Source organism: Pelophylax lessonae (genome assembly GCF_965119305.1).
Source record: "Pelophylax lessonae genome assembly, chromosome: 7".
Lineage (NCBI taxonomy): Eukaryota > Metazoa > Chordata > Amphibia > Anura > Ranidae > Pelophylax > Pelophylax lessonae.
Window position 1 is genome coordinate 142,947,990 of NC_138774.1, and position 17,567 is coordinate 142,965,556.

Below are 17,567 nucleotides of genomic sequence, written 5' to 3' on the forward strand. Positions count from 1 at the left end.
GAGTCAATTGGCGCTCATCCTCGATCCTTTTCTGTGGCTCGGATCTTAACCTTTCTTCAACAGGGCGTTGATCAGAAGTTGGCCTTGAGTACCATCAAGGGCCAGGTGTCTGCCTTGGCAATTCTTCTTTTAGCGACCCCTAGCCACGCACTTTTTTTAGTTCGTACCTTAATTCAGGGGGTTCAACATGTGGCTCCACCTTTTACAGTTTCTTTTGTCGCCATGGCATTTAAATGTAGTACTTTCGGTATTCCAGAAACCTCCATTTTGAAAATATTCGAGAGATTCCCTTGCCTACGTTATCCCAGAAGTTGACATTCTTGGTGGCTTTTACCTTGGGCCGACGGGCATCGGAATTGGCGGCATTATCCTGTCACAGTCCCTATTTAGTGGTCCATAAGGGATTAAGTGGTTCTTAGTCCCTGTCCATCATTTCTGCCCAAAGTTTTTTCTGACTTCCATTTGAAGGAAGGATGAGGACATTGTGTTGCCTTCCTTGTGTCCCAAGCCGGCTCATCTTTTTGGGCCTTTGGTCATCAGGCTTTAATATCGCAAGTTTGCAAGGCAGCCTCTTGGTCGTCAGTGCATACCTTCTTAAAATTCTATAAGGTAGATACTTTAGCATCTGCAGATGCTTCTTTTGGCCACAGTTTTGCAGGCTGCTGTTTAAGAGGGGCTGTTCTCTCTTGATGGGAGTGTTTTACTTCAAACTTTTATTTTTCAGATGGGGGTCCTGTGACCCAGTTAAGGCTCCTGTGTCCTTGTAAAGGCCTCTTATGTTTTAGCCTTGGGTTATTTTCCTCACCCCTCATTTTCCTTTTGCCACTGCTTTTGGACGTCCAAATTGTTATGATTTATGGAGCGCTGTGTCGGTCGATGAATGAAAGAGAAAATTAGATTTTTGTACTTGCCGTAAAATCCATTTTTAGTTTGAATCCATTTTTAGTTTGATGGACACAGCACCCACCCCTCTATAGAGTTCTGATACTTCTAATACTGCTTCCTACCAAGCGGATTTACCTAGAGCAGAGGGGGGGGGGGTTCTATACCAAGCTGAGAACGACCCATGGGCGTAGCCAGTTGTTTTTTGTTCTGCCTAGCCCAACTCCTGGAGGAGGCAAAATAACCCAGTAGTTATGATTTATGGAGCGCTGTGTCCACCGATGAACTCAGAGAAATTAGATTTTTACGGTAAGTACAAAAATTCAATTTTCACATATCTCCATTGTAACCTACTAGGCAATTTGACTGGCCAATTATCGTGGAATGGTGTCTAACATTCAAGCCAATTGTTGGTCTCAGTCAAAAAAAGCTCTGATAACTACATAGAAAGCTGCTTATAAAAGAAAAAGCAAATGAGTGTATGTATACACTTATAAGATGGAAAGCATTTAGATTCTGCAGGAGAGTGGAAAATAAAGATACGTCAATAGTACTAATCTGCTAATTCTTTTTATTTTTTTTTTTTTTTTTTAGCCTGCCCCTGTAATATAGGAGTATTAGATAGATGCTTACTATATACAAGAAGACCTCCATCTCTCAAAATTTGACTGGTCATCAAAGCCACTCGTTGGTCCCAGTCAAAAAAGGGAATTCTCATATCTCTATTGTAACCTACTAGGCAATTTTGACTGGCCAATTAACGTGGGATGGTGTCTTGCATCCAAGCCACTCATTGGTCTCCGTCAAAAAAGCTCTCATAACTACATAGTATACTGCTTATTTATCATCCTAGTAAACCATGTGCCCTGTGTGACACCCCAAAGTAAGTAGAAAAAATCGGTGCAAAAATAACAACTCTACATGTTTTGCTCACCAAATAAGCTTTGTCAGGAGTACCAATTAGTGCACCAAATTAAAATAATCCAGAGGTTGATTTATGACACTAGCTTTTTCCATGTGAAGAAAAAAATCTAGGGTAGAAACAGTTTCTGACTCTCCAAAAGCCCGTAAAAGCTTAAAATTGCTTGAATTGAGTTTTTATAAATTGTGTAGATTTACCTATGTTGTTCCTGTGCCCATGCCATATCTTTATATTTACCAAACTCTGTGCATGAATGTTTTAGAATTTGCAAAAGTCTTCCATATGTGTCACTTGTATTCACTTACTGCAGAGGTCTCGTACAATCGGGTTCTTCTTTCATTGCTAAGCTTTCTCTGTCATACGATGAATTGGTCTTACAATGACTAACAGAAAAAAAGCTAAAACTAGCCCCTGCAATGGGGTAATTTTCAAAATGTGAGAGGGCGGTGGCACCGATTTGACTCCTAAAATATAAAGATTGGGCAAGGTTTCCTAATGTGCTTTTTTGTTTTATCCTTGAGATGTGATTACTGCCTGCGAGTATTTAGTGATATTCACTCTCTGCCAGTTCAGGTGACGGTTATCTCGTGTGTGGGCAGCTGGTATCTGTAATTATCGCAATATTCATTGAATCTAAAGACAAACTGGATGATATTTATTTTGCTAATGCACAGTATATTGTGAACAGTTGCACGGCTTTTTTCATAAAATACTGTATTCACCTTTTTTACACTCTGCTTCTGTCCTCTAGATAGTTTTAGCCACTTTGTTTACATGCACTCCAGTGTCAGTTGAGCGTCATTGTTCAGCTCTGGCTTCTTGATAGTGACAACGGCAGTACAATGTGTGGTGGCATTGCAGCTTGTATTCTGCCCCTGGGGCATGTGCGAACGTGCAAGAATACAGTTAGGAGACAGTTTATAACAGGAATGCCCTGAAGAAGGACTTTCATGGTAGGATCATCAAGCGTTATTTTAATAAATACTGTGGAATTACAAAGTGTATACATTTAGCCTTTATTTGTATACACTTTTTATTTTACAAATACACATTTTATACAATGTGCTTCCATATCAATTTATTTTCAAGGTAATCTGCGCTTTCTAATAAGCAAGCCTAGCAGTGCGACTTCTGTCAAATTGAAATTCCACAAGACTCTGTATGCATTAGCTAGGGGTGTGTCTCTTCTGTTTCATCCAGCTGTGTGTTTAGGTGGACCGGAATAGCAGGAGCTCAAATTACACAAATCAATCACAGATTAGCAATAAATTGCTAAGAAGAAGCAGTGGAGTACAGACTCGAGTCTACCACCTGCTTGATTCGCATAAATACTAGAATTAATATATATTATTTTCTTTTCTTTTCTTCTGACTGAACACAAACAATTGATTTAGTAGTCTTAAAGCCCAAGGCCAAGAAATTTGAAAATCTTCCCTTGTGTTGGGGCTGTACCTGCGCTGCAAGGGTTAACTGCTCTTTTAGAACAGGCACTGCCCTCGGCGTCATTACATCCAATGCAAGTCTAAGGACTCCCCATTGGTCTTGATGACAACAGGACCTTAGACTTGCTGGAGCGTATGGGAAGAAGATGCGCGGAGAACGGCCTAACAGCTTGGAGGTTCAGGTAAGTAGATCTTCTTCTTTTCTGGGTCTCCTAGACCTAAACAAGCCTATAACCCTTGCTACACTGCAAGATCTAATTTGTATGTTTCCCGGAGTTGGGCTTTAAATATAAGGAGTAAATCTATACAATAACCCCACACGTTTCTCAGATATGCGGATGCCAAACCAATTTCTGCTGTTCAACCTCTTGATGGAGCATTTATACATCTGTATAAGAAATAAAATATTCAAAGTTGGGATTAGCATGAAAGTTAAATTCTAAGCGTTGTGGCAAAATTATTTTTATATATTACAGTAGAAAGTCGTTTTGCTTCCCTTTTACATATAGATGGGGAAATTTTGAAACCCGTTTTGATGTGTTCCACTGGAAGATCCTTTAAAATTGACCTATTTGTTTCCAGATGCTCCTGGCTGGTGCAGTGAGGATTGCTGATAAACTTGAATCGAGTAAGACCTCCGTGGTAGTACATTGCAGTGATGGCTGGGATCGGACAGCACAGCTGACCTCTCTGGCTATGCTAATGCTGGACAGCTATTACAGGACCATCAAAGGATTCGAGGTCCTAATTGAGAAAGAGTGGATAAGCTTTGGCCATAGATTTGCTATGGTAAGTAGATGGTTTCATTCTGTTGTCTGTTATTATAATGTGATTTGTTTGTATTCAGAAGTAAAGGTCAAGGGTAGCTTAAGCTCAACTCCAGCCAAATTGTGTTTTCTTGATTTTAGCTAGAATGAGGTTGGGGTAGGGCTTCTGGTTATTTGTGGCATCTCTTTGCCTGTTAGAGATTTCCAATTAATTTTGTGATGTTTGAGACATGTTACTAAATGTGTGACATTGGAAAAAATGATCTATGATCTTTTCCAGAGAGTGGGTCATGGAGACGACAATCATGCAGATGCTGACAGATCCCCAATCTTTCTTCAGTTTATTGACTGCGTATGGCAAATGACCAACCAGGTAAGTGTTTTGTATGCAATTTTATTTCTTTGGGGGGGGGGGGGGGGCGGGGTTAGGTCTGCTCTATCAACCTAGCTAAGCCAGGAAGCCGGATCTGAGTTATGAGATTCCATTAATAGGACAGGGTAGCCAGGGGGGGGGGGGGGGGGGTAAACATAATAGGACAAGCTATAAGGGTAGCGGGGGAGGGGGAGTATTTTCTGCTTGTTTAGTACAATACAAAAAGGAAACAAGATGGATTAGTATGATGATCATAAGGAGAGTAAAGAAGGATTTTCATACTTTTTATTGTTTACAGCAGTGGGTTAAACTCCCCTAATAATGTCACAGAAATTGATGGGGCCATTAAAGATGCAGCTGAATCATATGGGTCGTTAAATAATAGGATATTGCCTGGAGTAAAGACAAGGTAGATGGATGCCCCCAAACCTTGCAGATCAAGTTGTTTCCTAATGAAATTCCAGCTGTGTTGACCCCGTTCAGGCTGCATCCTGGGAAAAAAAAAACATATGTTTGAAATGCTGTAAAAGGTAGTGTTCGCCACTCCATATTTAAATTAGCTAAACATAGACAGGAGTACATATATTCAACTAGACCAGTGTTTCACACTAACAGGCCAGATTTTAAGTATTACCTTGGGGAGATGCAGACTAGAATACTGCAATCACTGAGCAGCAAATGATATCACCTGTGATGTATTTCAGTTTTCTTGCAAACCTGGCCTGTTAGTGTGCCCTGAGGACCAGAGTTGAGAAACACTGTGCTAGACTGTTATGTGGTGCCTCACAGCCTGCTACATGTTTCCAAATGGACAAACTCCACAATTTTTCTCGTATGTGAACAGATATAACGATATTCATTGAGTACTATTTTCGTATGAGAAAATACTGCACATGATCGGAAACCGTAAACAACAAAAAGTCAAACAAAAAATGCCTTTGTTCGAGAATTTTCATACAATTCGTACAATCCCCGGTTTCGACTTGCTGTGAAACATGGAGGAAAACCAGATGATCGTTCACCTGATTTTATAGTGTGTACCCAGCCATACATGAACTGCCAAGAAAATACCTTCGGCATGCTGTTAGTCACTTACAATTTGGAGAGTTTAGCAGAAGACCAGGATACATGCGGGCTCTGAAATATAAGTCCACCTTTAACCACTTCCATACCGAGTCATAGTAATATGACGTCGGCATGGTGGTTGTACGGATCCGGGCGGGCGTCATATGACGTCCGCCCGCTCTAGCTGCTACTGCGCGCCCCCGGACATAGCCCATCCCTGATCAAGGTAAACAGCCAATAGAAATTGGCTGTTTACCACGTGATCGGCTGTGTCAATCACAGCCGATCACATGAGCGGCTCCAGCACGAGCCGCTCGTTCTCTCTGCAATGCGCACCCCCGGGGGCGCGCAGAGCAGCGATCGGGGACGAGGCTCGTCCCTCGGACAGAGTCGATCCCCGATCTAGGTAAAGAGCCAATGAAATTGGCTCTTTACCACGTGACCGGCTGTGTCCAATCACAGCCGGTCACAAATGTCAACAGAGAACACGGTAACTAGCTGTCACCGTGTTCTCCTCCTCACACACTGATCCTGTGTGAGGAAGAGAGTGTGGTAACAGCTAGTTACCAAGTACAGTGCACCCCAAACACACTGATTGCCCCCTCCCCCCAATAAAGAGCACCTGTCACTAGCCCATCAAAGTACCCGAGTACCTGTCACCAGCCCATCAGGTACTCTGATGACAGGTACTCGGGTACTCTGATGGGCTGGTGACAGGTATTCAGGTACTCTGATGACAGGTACGCAGGTACTCTGATGACAGGTACTCGGGTACTCTGATGACGGGTACTCGGGTACTCTGATGACAGGTACTCGGGTACTCTGATGACAGGTACTCGGGTACTCTGATGACAGGTACTCGGGTACTCTGATGACGGATACTCGGGTACTCTGATGACGGATACTCGGGTACTTTGAGTACCTGTCAACGGAGTACCCGTCATCAGAGTACCTGAGTACCTGTCACCTACCCATCAGAGTACCCGAGTACCTTCCACCTGCTCATCAGAGTACCTGACGCCTGAAGTACCCGAGTACTTGCCGCCTGCTCATCAGTACCCATCACTACTCATCAGTACCTATCACGTATCAGTATCACCTATCAGTATCAGTACTACTCATCAGTACCTATCACCTGCCTGTCACCTGCCCATCAGAGTACCCGAGTACCTGCCACCTGCCTATCGGAGTACCCGAGTACCTGCCACCTGCCCAACAAAGTACCCGAGTACCTGTCGCCCTTCATACAGCCACCATGTCTAAGTCCAAAAAGGTTTATATACGTCCTCCGTTTAAACCTAAATACCGGTGTTATGGCAGCAGATAGCTGCCATAACCCTGGTATTTTTTTAAACGGTGGACGGTTGGCTTTCCGATAAGGGTGGTCCCAGCGGCGGATTCGCCGTGGGATCACCCTTCCGGGATGGCGGAAGAGGTCCCCCCCCCTCCCGCCGCGTCCGGTCCTTTTCCCCGCTTACCGGACCCGCCGACAGCGGGGAAAACGATCCGGTCCCGGATCCTCACAGACAGGATGTCGAGTGAGGGCAAGCTTGCCCTCACTTGACTCTATGGTCTTGGAGGACCGGAGCTACAGAAAATGTTGTTGCCTAGCAACCGGTTTAAAGGTCCTTTTTTTTTTTTTTTTTTCATTTTATATAATTTTTTTTTTTTTTTTCTATCTTTTAGTGTACTTGTGAGATCTGAGGACTTTTTGACCCCAGATCTCACAAAAAAGAGGTCCTGTCGTGCCTTTCTTGTAATAGAAATAAAAATGATCCTTTTTTTTTTTTGTTAAACGGTGTAAAAATAAAAAATAATAAATAAAATAAATAGTAAAAAAAAAAAAAAATTAAAGCGCCCTGTCCCCGTTAGCTCGCGCGCAGAAGCGACGCATACAGAAACCCCGCCCACATATGTAAACGGTGTTAAAACCACACATGTGAGGTATCGCCGCGATCGTTAGAGCAAGGGGAATAATTTGAGCCCTAGACCTCCTCTGTAACTCAAAGATGGCAACCTGTAGAAATTTTTAAATTGTCGCCTATGGGGATTTTTAAGTACCAAAGTTTGTCGTCATTCCGTGAGCGTGCGCAATTTTGAAACATGACATGTTGGGTATCTATTTACTCGGCGTAACATTATCTTTCACATTATGGAAAAAAATTGGGCTAACTTTACTGGTTTCTTATTTTTTAATTAAAAAAAGTGATTTTTTTCCAAAAAAATTGCGTTTGGAAGACCGCTGCGCAAATACGGTGTGATAAAAAATATTGCAATAATCTCCATTTTAATCTCTAGGGCCTCTGCTAAAAAAATATATAATGTTTGGGGGTTCTAAGCAGTTTTCTAGCAAAACAACTGATTTTAGCTTGTAAACACCAAATGTCAAAAATAGGCCTAGGCAAGTGGCTAGGCATGATGATGCTCCTTGGATGTTGGGCCCCTCTATATGGCTAGGCTGTGAAAAAGTCTCACACATGTGGTATTGCCATACTCAGGAGGAGTGGCAGAATGTATTTTGGGGTGTCATTTTTGCTGTGTACATGCTATGTGTTAGGAATATCCTATAAATTGACAACTTTGTGTAAAAAAAAAAAAAAGTTTTCATTTTTTTCCCACATTTTCCAAAAACCTGTGGAAAAAAATGATATGTTCAAACGACCCATAATGCCTCATAGAATATACGTTGGAGTGTTTGCTTTCCAAAATGGGGTCATTTTGTGGACTTTTCCATCGTATTGGTGCTCTAGGGCCTTGAAAAGTGTGATAGGTAGTAAGAAAGTTTTATGTGTATTTATGCTCCTAGAATGCCTGAAGGTGCTTCTTGGACGTGGAGTCTCTTTTTGTGGCCAGGCTGTGTAAAAGTCTCACACATGTGGTATCGCCATACTCGGAAGGAGTAGCAGAATGTATTTTTGGGTGTAATTTTTGCTGTGTACATGCTATGTGTTAGAAATAGCTTATAAATTGACAACTTTGTGGGAAAAAAAAGAAAAAAAAATGTTCTTCATTTTCCCAAGAATTGTGGGAAAAAATTACAACTTCAAAAAACCCACCATGCCACTTACTAAATACCTTGGACTGTCTACTTTACAAAAAGGGGTCATTTGGGCGGTATTTGTACTGTCCTGACATTTCAGGGCCTCAAGAAAGGAGATAGGCCATCAGTACATCTGGTGTGATCAATTTTCAGTAATTGGTACCATAGCTTCTAGACTCAATAAATTTCACACAGACTAAATAATATACACTAATTTGGGTTAATTTTACCAGAGACATGTAGCAGTATACATTTTGGCCCAAATGTATGAAGAAAAAATAATTTTTTGCAAAATTTTATAATTGAAACTAAAAAAAAGTGTTTTTTTTTTTTCAAAATTTTTGCTCTTTTTTTGCATATATCACGAAAAAAAAAACCCCAGTTGTGATCAAATACCACCAAAAGAAAGCTCTATTTGTGTGAAAAAAATGATAAAAATTTTGTTTGGTTACAGTGTAGCATGACTGAGCAATTGTCATTCAAAGTGTGAGAGTGCTGAAAGCTGAAAATTGGTCTGGGCAGGAAGGGTGTCTAACTGCTCTGTATGGAAGTGGTTAATACAGGACAGTGAAATAATAAAATATGTAAATGCCATTCATGTTCCTATTTTCTAAAATTTTAAATTCTCCATTGAGAGTTATTGGAGTTGAATAATGAGTTCCTGCAAATTGCATTATGCTTTAGGGCCAAATTACAGTGTCTGCGGTGACAGACGTTTTGCGGCATGGTAAAACTTCTATCACTGCAGGGACACACAGGAAACAATGGTTTCCTATGTGTCTCATTCACACTACAGTGCAGCAACAATATGCAGACATGCTGCATTTTATCGCAGCGCACTGGCCCAAATCGCACTCCAATGTCTGGTTACGCCACCCGACATTTCAGTGAATGAAGTGTATTTTTTTTGTACACTTCAAATAAAGCTAGTTCAAAAAAGGACCATGCGGTGAGCTGAACCGCGCACCACACTGACCCATAGCCAGCAAGCAACGCAGAGCGATTTCACAGCTAACAATTGGGAATTTGCCCTTAGGGATCAGTCTCCTACTTTCAAAAGTTAAGGCTCATACACACTATAAGAAATTCGGGCGAACTTTCGACAGCCGATTCCGGCTTTTCGTATGAAAATTCCCAAAGGGACAAACTCCAAAATTTTTCTCGTATGGGAACAAAACAAAAATTTTTGCTTAACGTGTACTGTTTACCGTTTTCGTACGATTTCTGTACAAGAAAAATCAGAAAAGAAAGACTGCGCATGATAATAAACCCTAAGCAACAAAAAAAAAAAAGCCTTTGTCGTACTAGAATTTTCGTTCGCCAGTTCTGATTTGCTGTGAAACAAGAAAAACTAGACGATCGTTCGCCCAATTTTCTTAGTGTGTACCCCACTTTAGTCTCTATCTGATGCCAAAATATTTTTGTTTTGGATAGGATGAGGAAGGGTTAGAACCCTGTCAAGTTGTATTGTTTTCTTTGTCCTCCATGAGGAAATTCAACATTTCTATTTGTCCTGGTGACTTGTTGCCATTCCTGTCTGAGTTTTCACCAGAGCAGAAAGTTATGCGAAATCTTCTAATGAGGATACTTTTTCTGGTGACAACGCACACTCATGCATCATTGCCAGCCTCAGTAATTCAGTCTCTGAGAAGGTGTAATAGAGGAGTGTAACCTATGAAAATGCAGAATTTTATTCATTTTTTTATAGTCATTTATTTTTGTATAGGATTTCATGGCTCTGGCAGCGCTGCCTGGAGCCTATTACTGTATATAACTCCTTATAATGCCTACTATTTGCCAGTTGGGCTTACTGTCTTTTTGCTCTATTGCAGGTACACTTCAAATTGGTGTAACTTTGTAATTGTTTTTTTCTAGTTTCCTGCAGCTTTTGAATTTAATGAACTTTTCCTCGTCACTATTCTTGACCACCTCTACAGCTGCTTGTTTGGGACATTCTTGTATAACAGTGAGCAACAGAGAGTGAAAGAGGTATGTATACATTTCCTTATACAGATATTGGATTGCTGGATTATTAAACTTTTATTTCTCTTTTGTTCATTGACGGACACAGCTCCTGTCATTCTGGACCATTAAGTTATGCTGCCCCCTACAGGAGTAGGACAGTAGGCAGAAAAAACTTCTGGCTACACACATGGGCAGTCCCAGGGGGTAAACTCTCTTCATGCAATAGTCAATCAGTTTTTTTTTCTGCCTAGTCAGGAATAAGGACCTAGTTCCTTGCTGGGATCTTTGGTCCTGGCAACATTTTTTAGATCGAAATTTTTTTCCTCCTGGATTTTTCCTGTGAGATCTACTATCAACTGCCGAACTGGACGACGGGCTGGATAATCTAGATCCAGTGGTCACCCCAGTCTGGCTAGCAAGCTCGGGAAGGCCTCCGCTTCACGCTAGGACAGCCGCAACATAGTCCCACTGGACAGGGGCTGGCCCTGCGAGTTAAACGTTTCGCGAGGTTACATACGTGTCGCAGCGTTCCTCCTGGCCAACAGCCCCCCCCCCCCCCGTTTCGATGCAGAGGAGGATCTGTCTAGAGCGGTGCCCACCTGATTCCTGGTATGGTGAGTAGCTTTCCCCACTCTACTCCTGGAGGGTTTTGGGGTGGACGTGGGCACCTCCTTGGGACGGTCGGACCCTCGGGTTCCCTACCTTCCCGCAGACACCCCCCTTGCCAAGTCCCTCATTCTGGTCCCCCCTCCACATACACTGGGGATGTTTTTTTTCTTTTTTGATGGTCTGGCCACTTTCCTGGGTTGGGGGCAGGGCTCTAACTGGCAATGGGGGCTGGGGAGGGGCAGTGAGCCGCTGGCGCTTGGCTGATCGGTTGTGCAGGGGGTGTTGTACTTGGTGGGGGCTCTTGCCAGGGCCCCCCATTCTGCCTGGATCTGTCCTGAGGCCTGGTCCCCCAATTTTGGATCCCTGCATGCCTCATGATGCCGCCATTTTGTTGTAGCCTATGTATTCCTATACACAGCGGCTATGTTTGTGTAGTCCGGCGGACATTTTCTTGGTGGCCTGTGTCAGCGGGTGGTGAGTCGGGTGGGGTCCTCTCCCCCTCTCCTGAGGATCGCTCTGTGCCTTGTGCTTGGTGACCAGGTGATTCTGCCAGCGCGGTGGGGGTTGTCCCTTAGCAGTGTGCTGCACTTTTTTGTGGCATCCCCCTGGTGATTTATGGAGTCTTTGGTGCACGTCTCCCCAACTGATACCCCTCTCTGAGTTTGCGGGGCCCTCCTAGTCCCAACCATCCATCCATGCACTGACTGCGGTCTTGGAGTCCCTTGTGTCCCGGGTGGAGGTGGCTTGTGGGCAACGGGCTAGCAAAAAGCACCCCCCAACTTCCCCTGCCTCATCGGTCTCATCAGATCCCAAATCTGATTCGGCCGCCGTGGACGTGGGTCACCCTTCTTGGTCAGCAACCACACGCCTGGAATCCATTAATAGTGAGGATGATTCCTCCACGTCTGCAAAGGTGCACGAAAAGGCGCTGGTGGATGCACTGATTGTATCTGTGCATGAGACCCTGAAGATGGGGGACACAGCTGAAGCTGCAACAGAGGCGCAGGTACCCTTTGGCACTCACAAGCCATCCAAAGCGGCAAAGGGGTTTCCTTTCTCCACCTGTTTTGACAGAATTGTCGATAAAGAGATGGGGCGACCAAAGTGCCCCCGTGGTGTTCCTAAGCGTTTTACTAGGCACTCCTAAGAAGTGGACTGTGCCACCGGTGGTGGACACTCCAGTGTCTAGAATAAATAAGGCAACCATGATTCCCGTCTTTAAGGACCCAGCTGACCGGAAGGCGGAGGCTGTTGCTTGCACTACATACATCTTAGCTGGTTTGGCAATGAGGTCGGTATTTACCATTGCCCTAGTGTCGCAAACTCTGACCGAGTGGGATAAATTCCTACGCCTTGACCTGGAGAGAGAGCAGCTCCCCCCTGCCTTTGCTGAGCTGGCGGACCAACTGGTCCAGGGGCTACAGTTTATCTGTGATGCCTCTTTGGATGCAGCTCTCCTGATGGCTCGTCTCTGTTTTTGGCGGTGGTCCTTCGGCGTGTCTTTTGGCTCAAATGCTGGTCTGCGAACCAAACTTCTAAAAAGGCCTTGACTGATCTTCCCTTTTCAAGGAGATCGCCTCTTTGGAGCTACCCTGGATGACATCAATAAAGGTCTTACAGTTTTTCGCAGGCTACAAAGGGCACGGAACCTAGTCATAGACATGGACCTTCCTTCTCGGCTTATAAGAAGTTTTTTTGTCCCTCAGGGTCGACTGACAAAAGCTCAAAGCCTTTCAGGGCCTCCTCTGGCGGATACAAATGAACCTGGTCTGGCAAGCCGGGAGCAGGCTTCTCCAGACCTGCGGGCAAGGCTCCTTTTGCATGAAGGTGCGCCCTCACCCGTATCGAGGGTGGGGGGACGTCTTCGCTGGTTTCCGGACCTGTGGACTTCCCTGCTACAAGACAAGTGGGAACACTAAATCATTTGGTCCAGCTACAAGATCGAGTTTCGCTATTGATCCCCGGCAAGATATCTCCGACTGCTCTAAAGGGCAACCTGGAAATTACTATGCAGACTCTGTAGGAGTTCAGTTGGAAATTAAACTTCCAAAAATCTGCTCTGGTTCCGTCCACCAAGTTGGACTATCTGGGTCTGACTCCAGGTTCTGCTTCAGCCAGGGAGCTGCAGGATGTGACTCGGCTCCTGTTGTCCAGCAGTCGGTCTTCTTTCAGGACTTGCATGGGGGCAATGTGCCTGAGGGTGTCTAACTTCGAGGTGGTTTCATTTGCACAGTTCCACTCGAGCCTCTGCAAAGGGAGATTATTGGCAAGTGGTACAAGGATCCACAGTTTCTAGATAATCTGTTTCTGTGGAGCTGGGATTCGAGAGGGTCCCTGATATGGTGGCATTGCTCTCCGGTGCTTTGACAGGGCAAATCCTTCCTTCCCATGTACTGGACGGTGGTCCCCGTGGTTGCCAGCCTGTCCGGATGGGGAGGCGTTTTGAGCACTGATGTGCTCAAAGGGTCTGGACTCTAAGGGAATCAAGACTATCTATATACTGGAACTTCGGGCGATAAGATTTGTCTTGCTCTTTGGATAAATCAACCTTCAGTAGTGCCACCAAGGGGAATGATTCCTTCATCGCAACATCTTCATTCTCTTCTTTCCCTTTACTTTGTTCAAGTTAAAATTATGTCTTCCCTCCAGCCTTAAATTTTAGCTTTCCTGTAGTCAGTACTTAACCAAAACTTGTCTCTAAGTACTCTTAATGGACAGGTTTCAAGCGTTCAATTCTAGAAATCTTTGGCTTTACACTCTCTTGGAAAAAATAAAATTGTTCAAGGTGTGTCACAGATCTCATGGGTCAGACCCCCACTACAGCATCTTGCGCTGCCTTCGGGCTGCAACCCAGTTCTTTCTGCCCTGCAAAAATGACCCTTTGAACCCATTAGGTAACTTCAATTTGGTGATATCTCCTTTCAAGTGTCCTCCTTGGTGGCTATCATGTCTTTCAAACATTTTTCAGAGTTAGTGGCCATCTCTTGTAAGAAGCCCTTCCTAATTCTTCTTAAAGTGGTCTTATGTCCAGGACCCTCTTTTCTCTCTAGGTGGTTTACCTGTCACCTTAATGAAAACTTAGTCCTTCCTTCCTTGCTTGCTCCTAAGAATTCCAAGGAAATTGCCCTCCAAACTCTCTATCAGAGTTTATCTGAAAGCTGCCTTGTCTATCCAAAAAATGATCTCTGTCTTGCCAAGGACACACTGATTTCAAGCCCATTTGTAGATGGATAAGACAACTCCCTGTAAGAGCTTACATTTGAAAGGACAAGGTACTTCTTGTACCCTTTTGTGCTGACTCCACTAGGTCAGTGGCGGTTTCCTGGGCATTCCAAAATCAAGCATTTGTTACTTGGCTTTGTAAGGCTGCCACCTTGTCTTCAATTCACACTTGCTCCAAGTTCTATCAGGTGGATGTCCAGGCCTCTGCAGATGCAGCTTTCGTCTGTGAAGGTTCTTTCAACAGCACTCTGAGTTGGGTCCTTGACCCTTTATCTGTTTGTAGCAGTTTGTAAATATTTATGAAGTTGGGGCCCCTATATTTGCCTATTACATAATCAGGCCTTTATTCTAACTTAATATCACTGCAAAGTCATTATTCTTCACCTATTCCCTGTAAATGCAAACCTATTCGTTTCCTCAGACATTAGACTGTAATAAATCAAGCAAGCAATGTTTTCACTTACTAGAATCACTTATTTGCTATAATACTGCTTTTTCTTACATCTTTGTGCACAACAGCTAAATTGTCTTGTGGAGGCAGTTATAACTGCACAGGGAGCTTTTGCTATTTGTTGGAAAAGTTGATTATGAACTGGGCCTGTCCCTTTCCAATGCTAAGGAACAGACTCAATTATCAAAGTACTGTGCATGCACTACTGTCAAAGTGGGATAAGAATCGCAGCAGGTTCTGATGCGCATGTTATACTTTCAAAATAGAGCAGGTAATCCCTCATATCGAAAAAAATAGTGTTGAGCTGTCGGGAAGAGTTTAAATTCAGTATATACTGTATAACAAACAAATCAAATAACACTCCTACAAAAAACATATCAAAGTCCACCAAAAGTATGCAATAATCTTCATGCAGCTTCAATGTACCAACCACCAAGCAATTATAATGCTGGCTGGTTATCAAATCCTTAAACCCCACAACTCAAGAGATTGAAATCAGCATTTAAAAGATGACAAATCCCGCATGAATGGATGACTCCAGCTCTATTTCTCACACCTCAGCATCCTCAAGCCTCACTCTCTCATAAATGGCATGCCCCAAAAGTGGTCACTGGATCGCTTCTCATATACCCGTCTAAGCGGCAAAATCACATACCAAGGAAAGAGCAAGGAAATCCCATAATGAAATACTTGTGAAAAAAAAAAACATAAATTAATAACCCACGTGGGTACTCACAAAACGCATAGTATGACAAGCATATTGCAAAGCACCGCCGACTCTCCGGGTGGTAATTGCGTTGCTGTTAAACTCTGCTCTTTCCCTGGGACTTTGATATTTAGTTTATAGGACTTTATCATTTTTTGATTTGTTTGTTATTCACTATGTATTGAAATAGCAGTTTTCCTGACGGCAGCGCTATTTTTTTTAGTTGACTTTTGATATTTGTGTGAATATCTGTGAGTGCTGCAGTCAGGTTTTTTTACTTTTTCACCTTCATTTAATTTGCCAAGCGCGGGTTAAGCACAACATTGAATCCCTCATATTCTTAAAAAATACAATTGTGATGGCCATCTATATTGAAAACAAAGGACTCTGTGGCTTAGCACTTATATTGGTCTTTATGGCAGTACTGCTTAATTTGCACATCTACTTTACAGGAACCCCTACAGATCTATACATAATATGTATACTTCAAACTATGGAACAACTAACAGGCATGTTCTATATGATACATTGACTCACAGTGCTTTCTATTTAAATATCATTTAAGCAGTAAACCACCTTCACAACGGCAACGTTTAGTTTACAGTAAATGCAAGTGACAGACAATGTTGACTGGGGAATTCCTCCTGCCCAGTCATTGTGTTGAGCTGTCCCTGCTGGGAGAACACAGTGATTATTGCTAGCGGCTATACCTTCTTCTACCGATTTATCGCGTGTGAGATCCGACAGGCTGGTTGTACCCTAGTTGATTTATCAACTTGGTACATTTAGCCTGCCCATACATGGTTCAAATCTTGTCCGGTTCCTGCTGATTTGGCCGAGATTTGAATAGTCTATGGCCAGCCTAAGAGCTGTGAAAATGTGGAATAAACACCCAAAGGAACTAGACAATGCTGTACTAATGTTTAAAAAAAAAATAAAAACCTGGATGCCTTTTTAAACGCACAAAATATAACTGGCTGTAATAAAGTAATGATTTCATAGTGTTGATGCAGGGATTATTGGAATGGCTTATGGAAACAGGATTGTTCAATTTTTTTTCCCTGTTGAAGCAGATTGGACCCTGCTTTATCCTCTGGATCAGCTATGGGTTTAGAAATCTGTGGATGCAGATTTTTATTTTATTTATTTTTATTTGTTGAACCTAATAGACTTGTCTTTTTTCAATCTATGTATCTTCTGCTGCAGTGTTTTTGACTATTTTAACACAATCTGAATCTTGAGTCTCAGTTCCCGCATCATATCTGACTCGCAGACCGTTCACACTGCTTTCTGTGAACCGCTGCAGGTGTCAAAAGTACATTAATGACACCCCGAATTGGTTCACAGAATGCAGTGCAAACTGTGGAATCGGATCGCATGTGTGTGAGTCCGATCCCATTGGGGACCAAAAAAGGGTCCTGCCCAATTTTGGTTTGAATGCAATCCGATCTGAATTTGCATTGCACAGACATTGCATGTGATGCTCACAGAAATGCAGTGCGAATCACATACGATGTCTGGCATCACATAAGTGTGAACCCAGCCTGAAGGATGTGTTTGGTCATGTTTTATCAATGACCCTTCGCTAAGCTAGTTGAGGTGTCACTCATAGCTAGTGGTTCCTACTTTCTGCATGGTAATTTTCACAGCCGTAATAGTGACTCATCCAGAAAGTCCTTATGGCATCAGGCTCGCGTGGCCTGCATTTGAATTACATTTGCTTGATTGATGAAATCTACTATGTAAATCATTGTGTTTGCCACAAGATGGAGCTCAAGTATTTACTTCAGATTCTCAGCATTGATGCAGATTCATTAATATTCTTCCCACCTTCTCTGTTCATAATGTGTCCAGAATATCGGCTGTTAGACAGACCTGCTTTCAGCTGCACCAAGAAGAAATGCTCATATTGCGGTTATTGGCCATTGCTGTGTATTCCATTTGAGGTGTATTGAATGAAGTGTCTTAATTTATCATTTTCACCTTCTTTTAAACAAAGCCTTTTACCATTAGAGAAAATGTATTTTAGTGTTAATGTGTCCATTTTGTCCTTTGTTTCTCCTGCATTGTTATGAAAATGTTATTGCTGTCTGGCTCAGTAGGTAGAATTTCTGCCTTACTGT

At 43.0% G+C, this 17,567-nt stretch overlaps 1 protein-coding gene across 7 annotated transcripts in view; it reads left to right on the plus strand.

The window, feature by feature from the left end:
- MTMR1 (myotubularin related protein 1) overlaps window positions 1–17,567 on the plus strand; it is a 210,753-nt gene that overhangs the window by 174,141 nt on the left and 19,045 nt on the right. For all 7 annotated transcript variants that reach the window (XM_082263732.1, XM_082263733.1, XM_082263736.1 and 4 more), the window contains 3 exons: window positions 3,829–4,035; window positions 4,294–4,386; window positions 10,367–10,480. In XM_082263732.1, coding sequence (XP_082119858.1) covers window positions 3,829–4,035; window positions 4,294–4,386; window positions 10,367–10,480 — 414 coding nt within the window. The remainder of the gene's footprint in view (window positions 1–3,828; window positions 4,036–4,293; window positions 4,387–10,366; window positions 10,481–17,567) is intronic.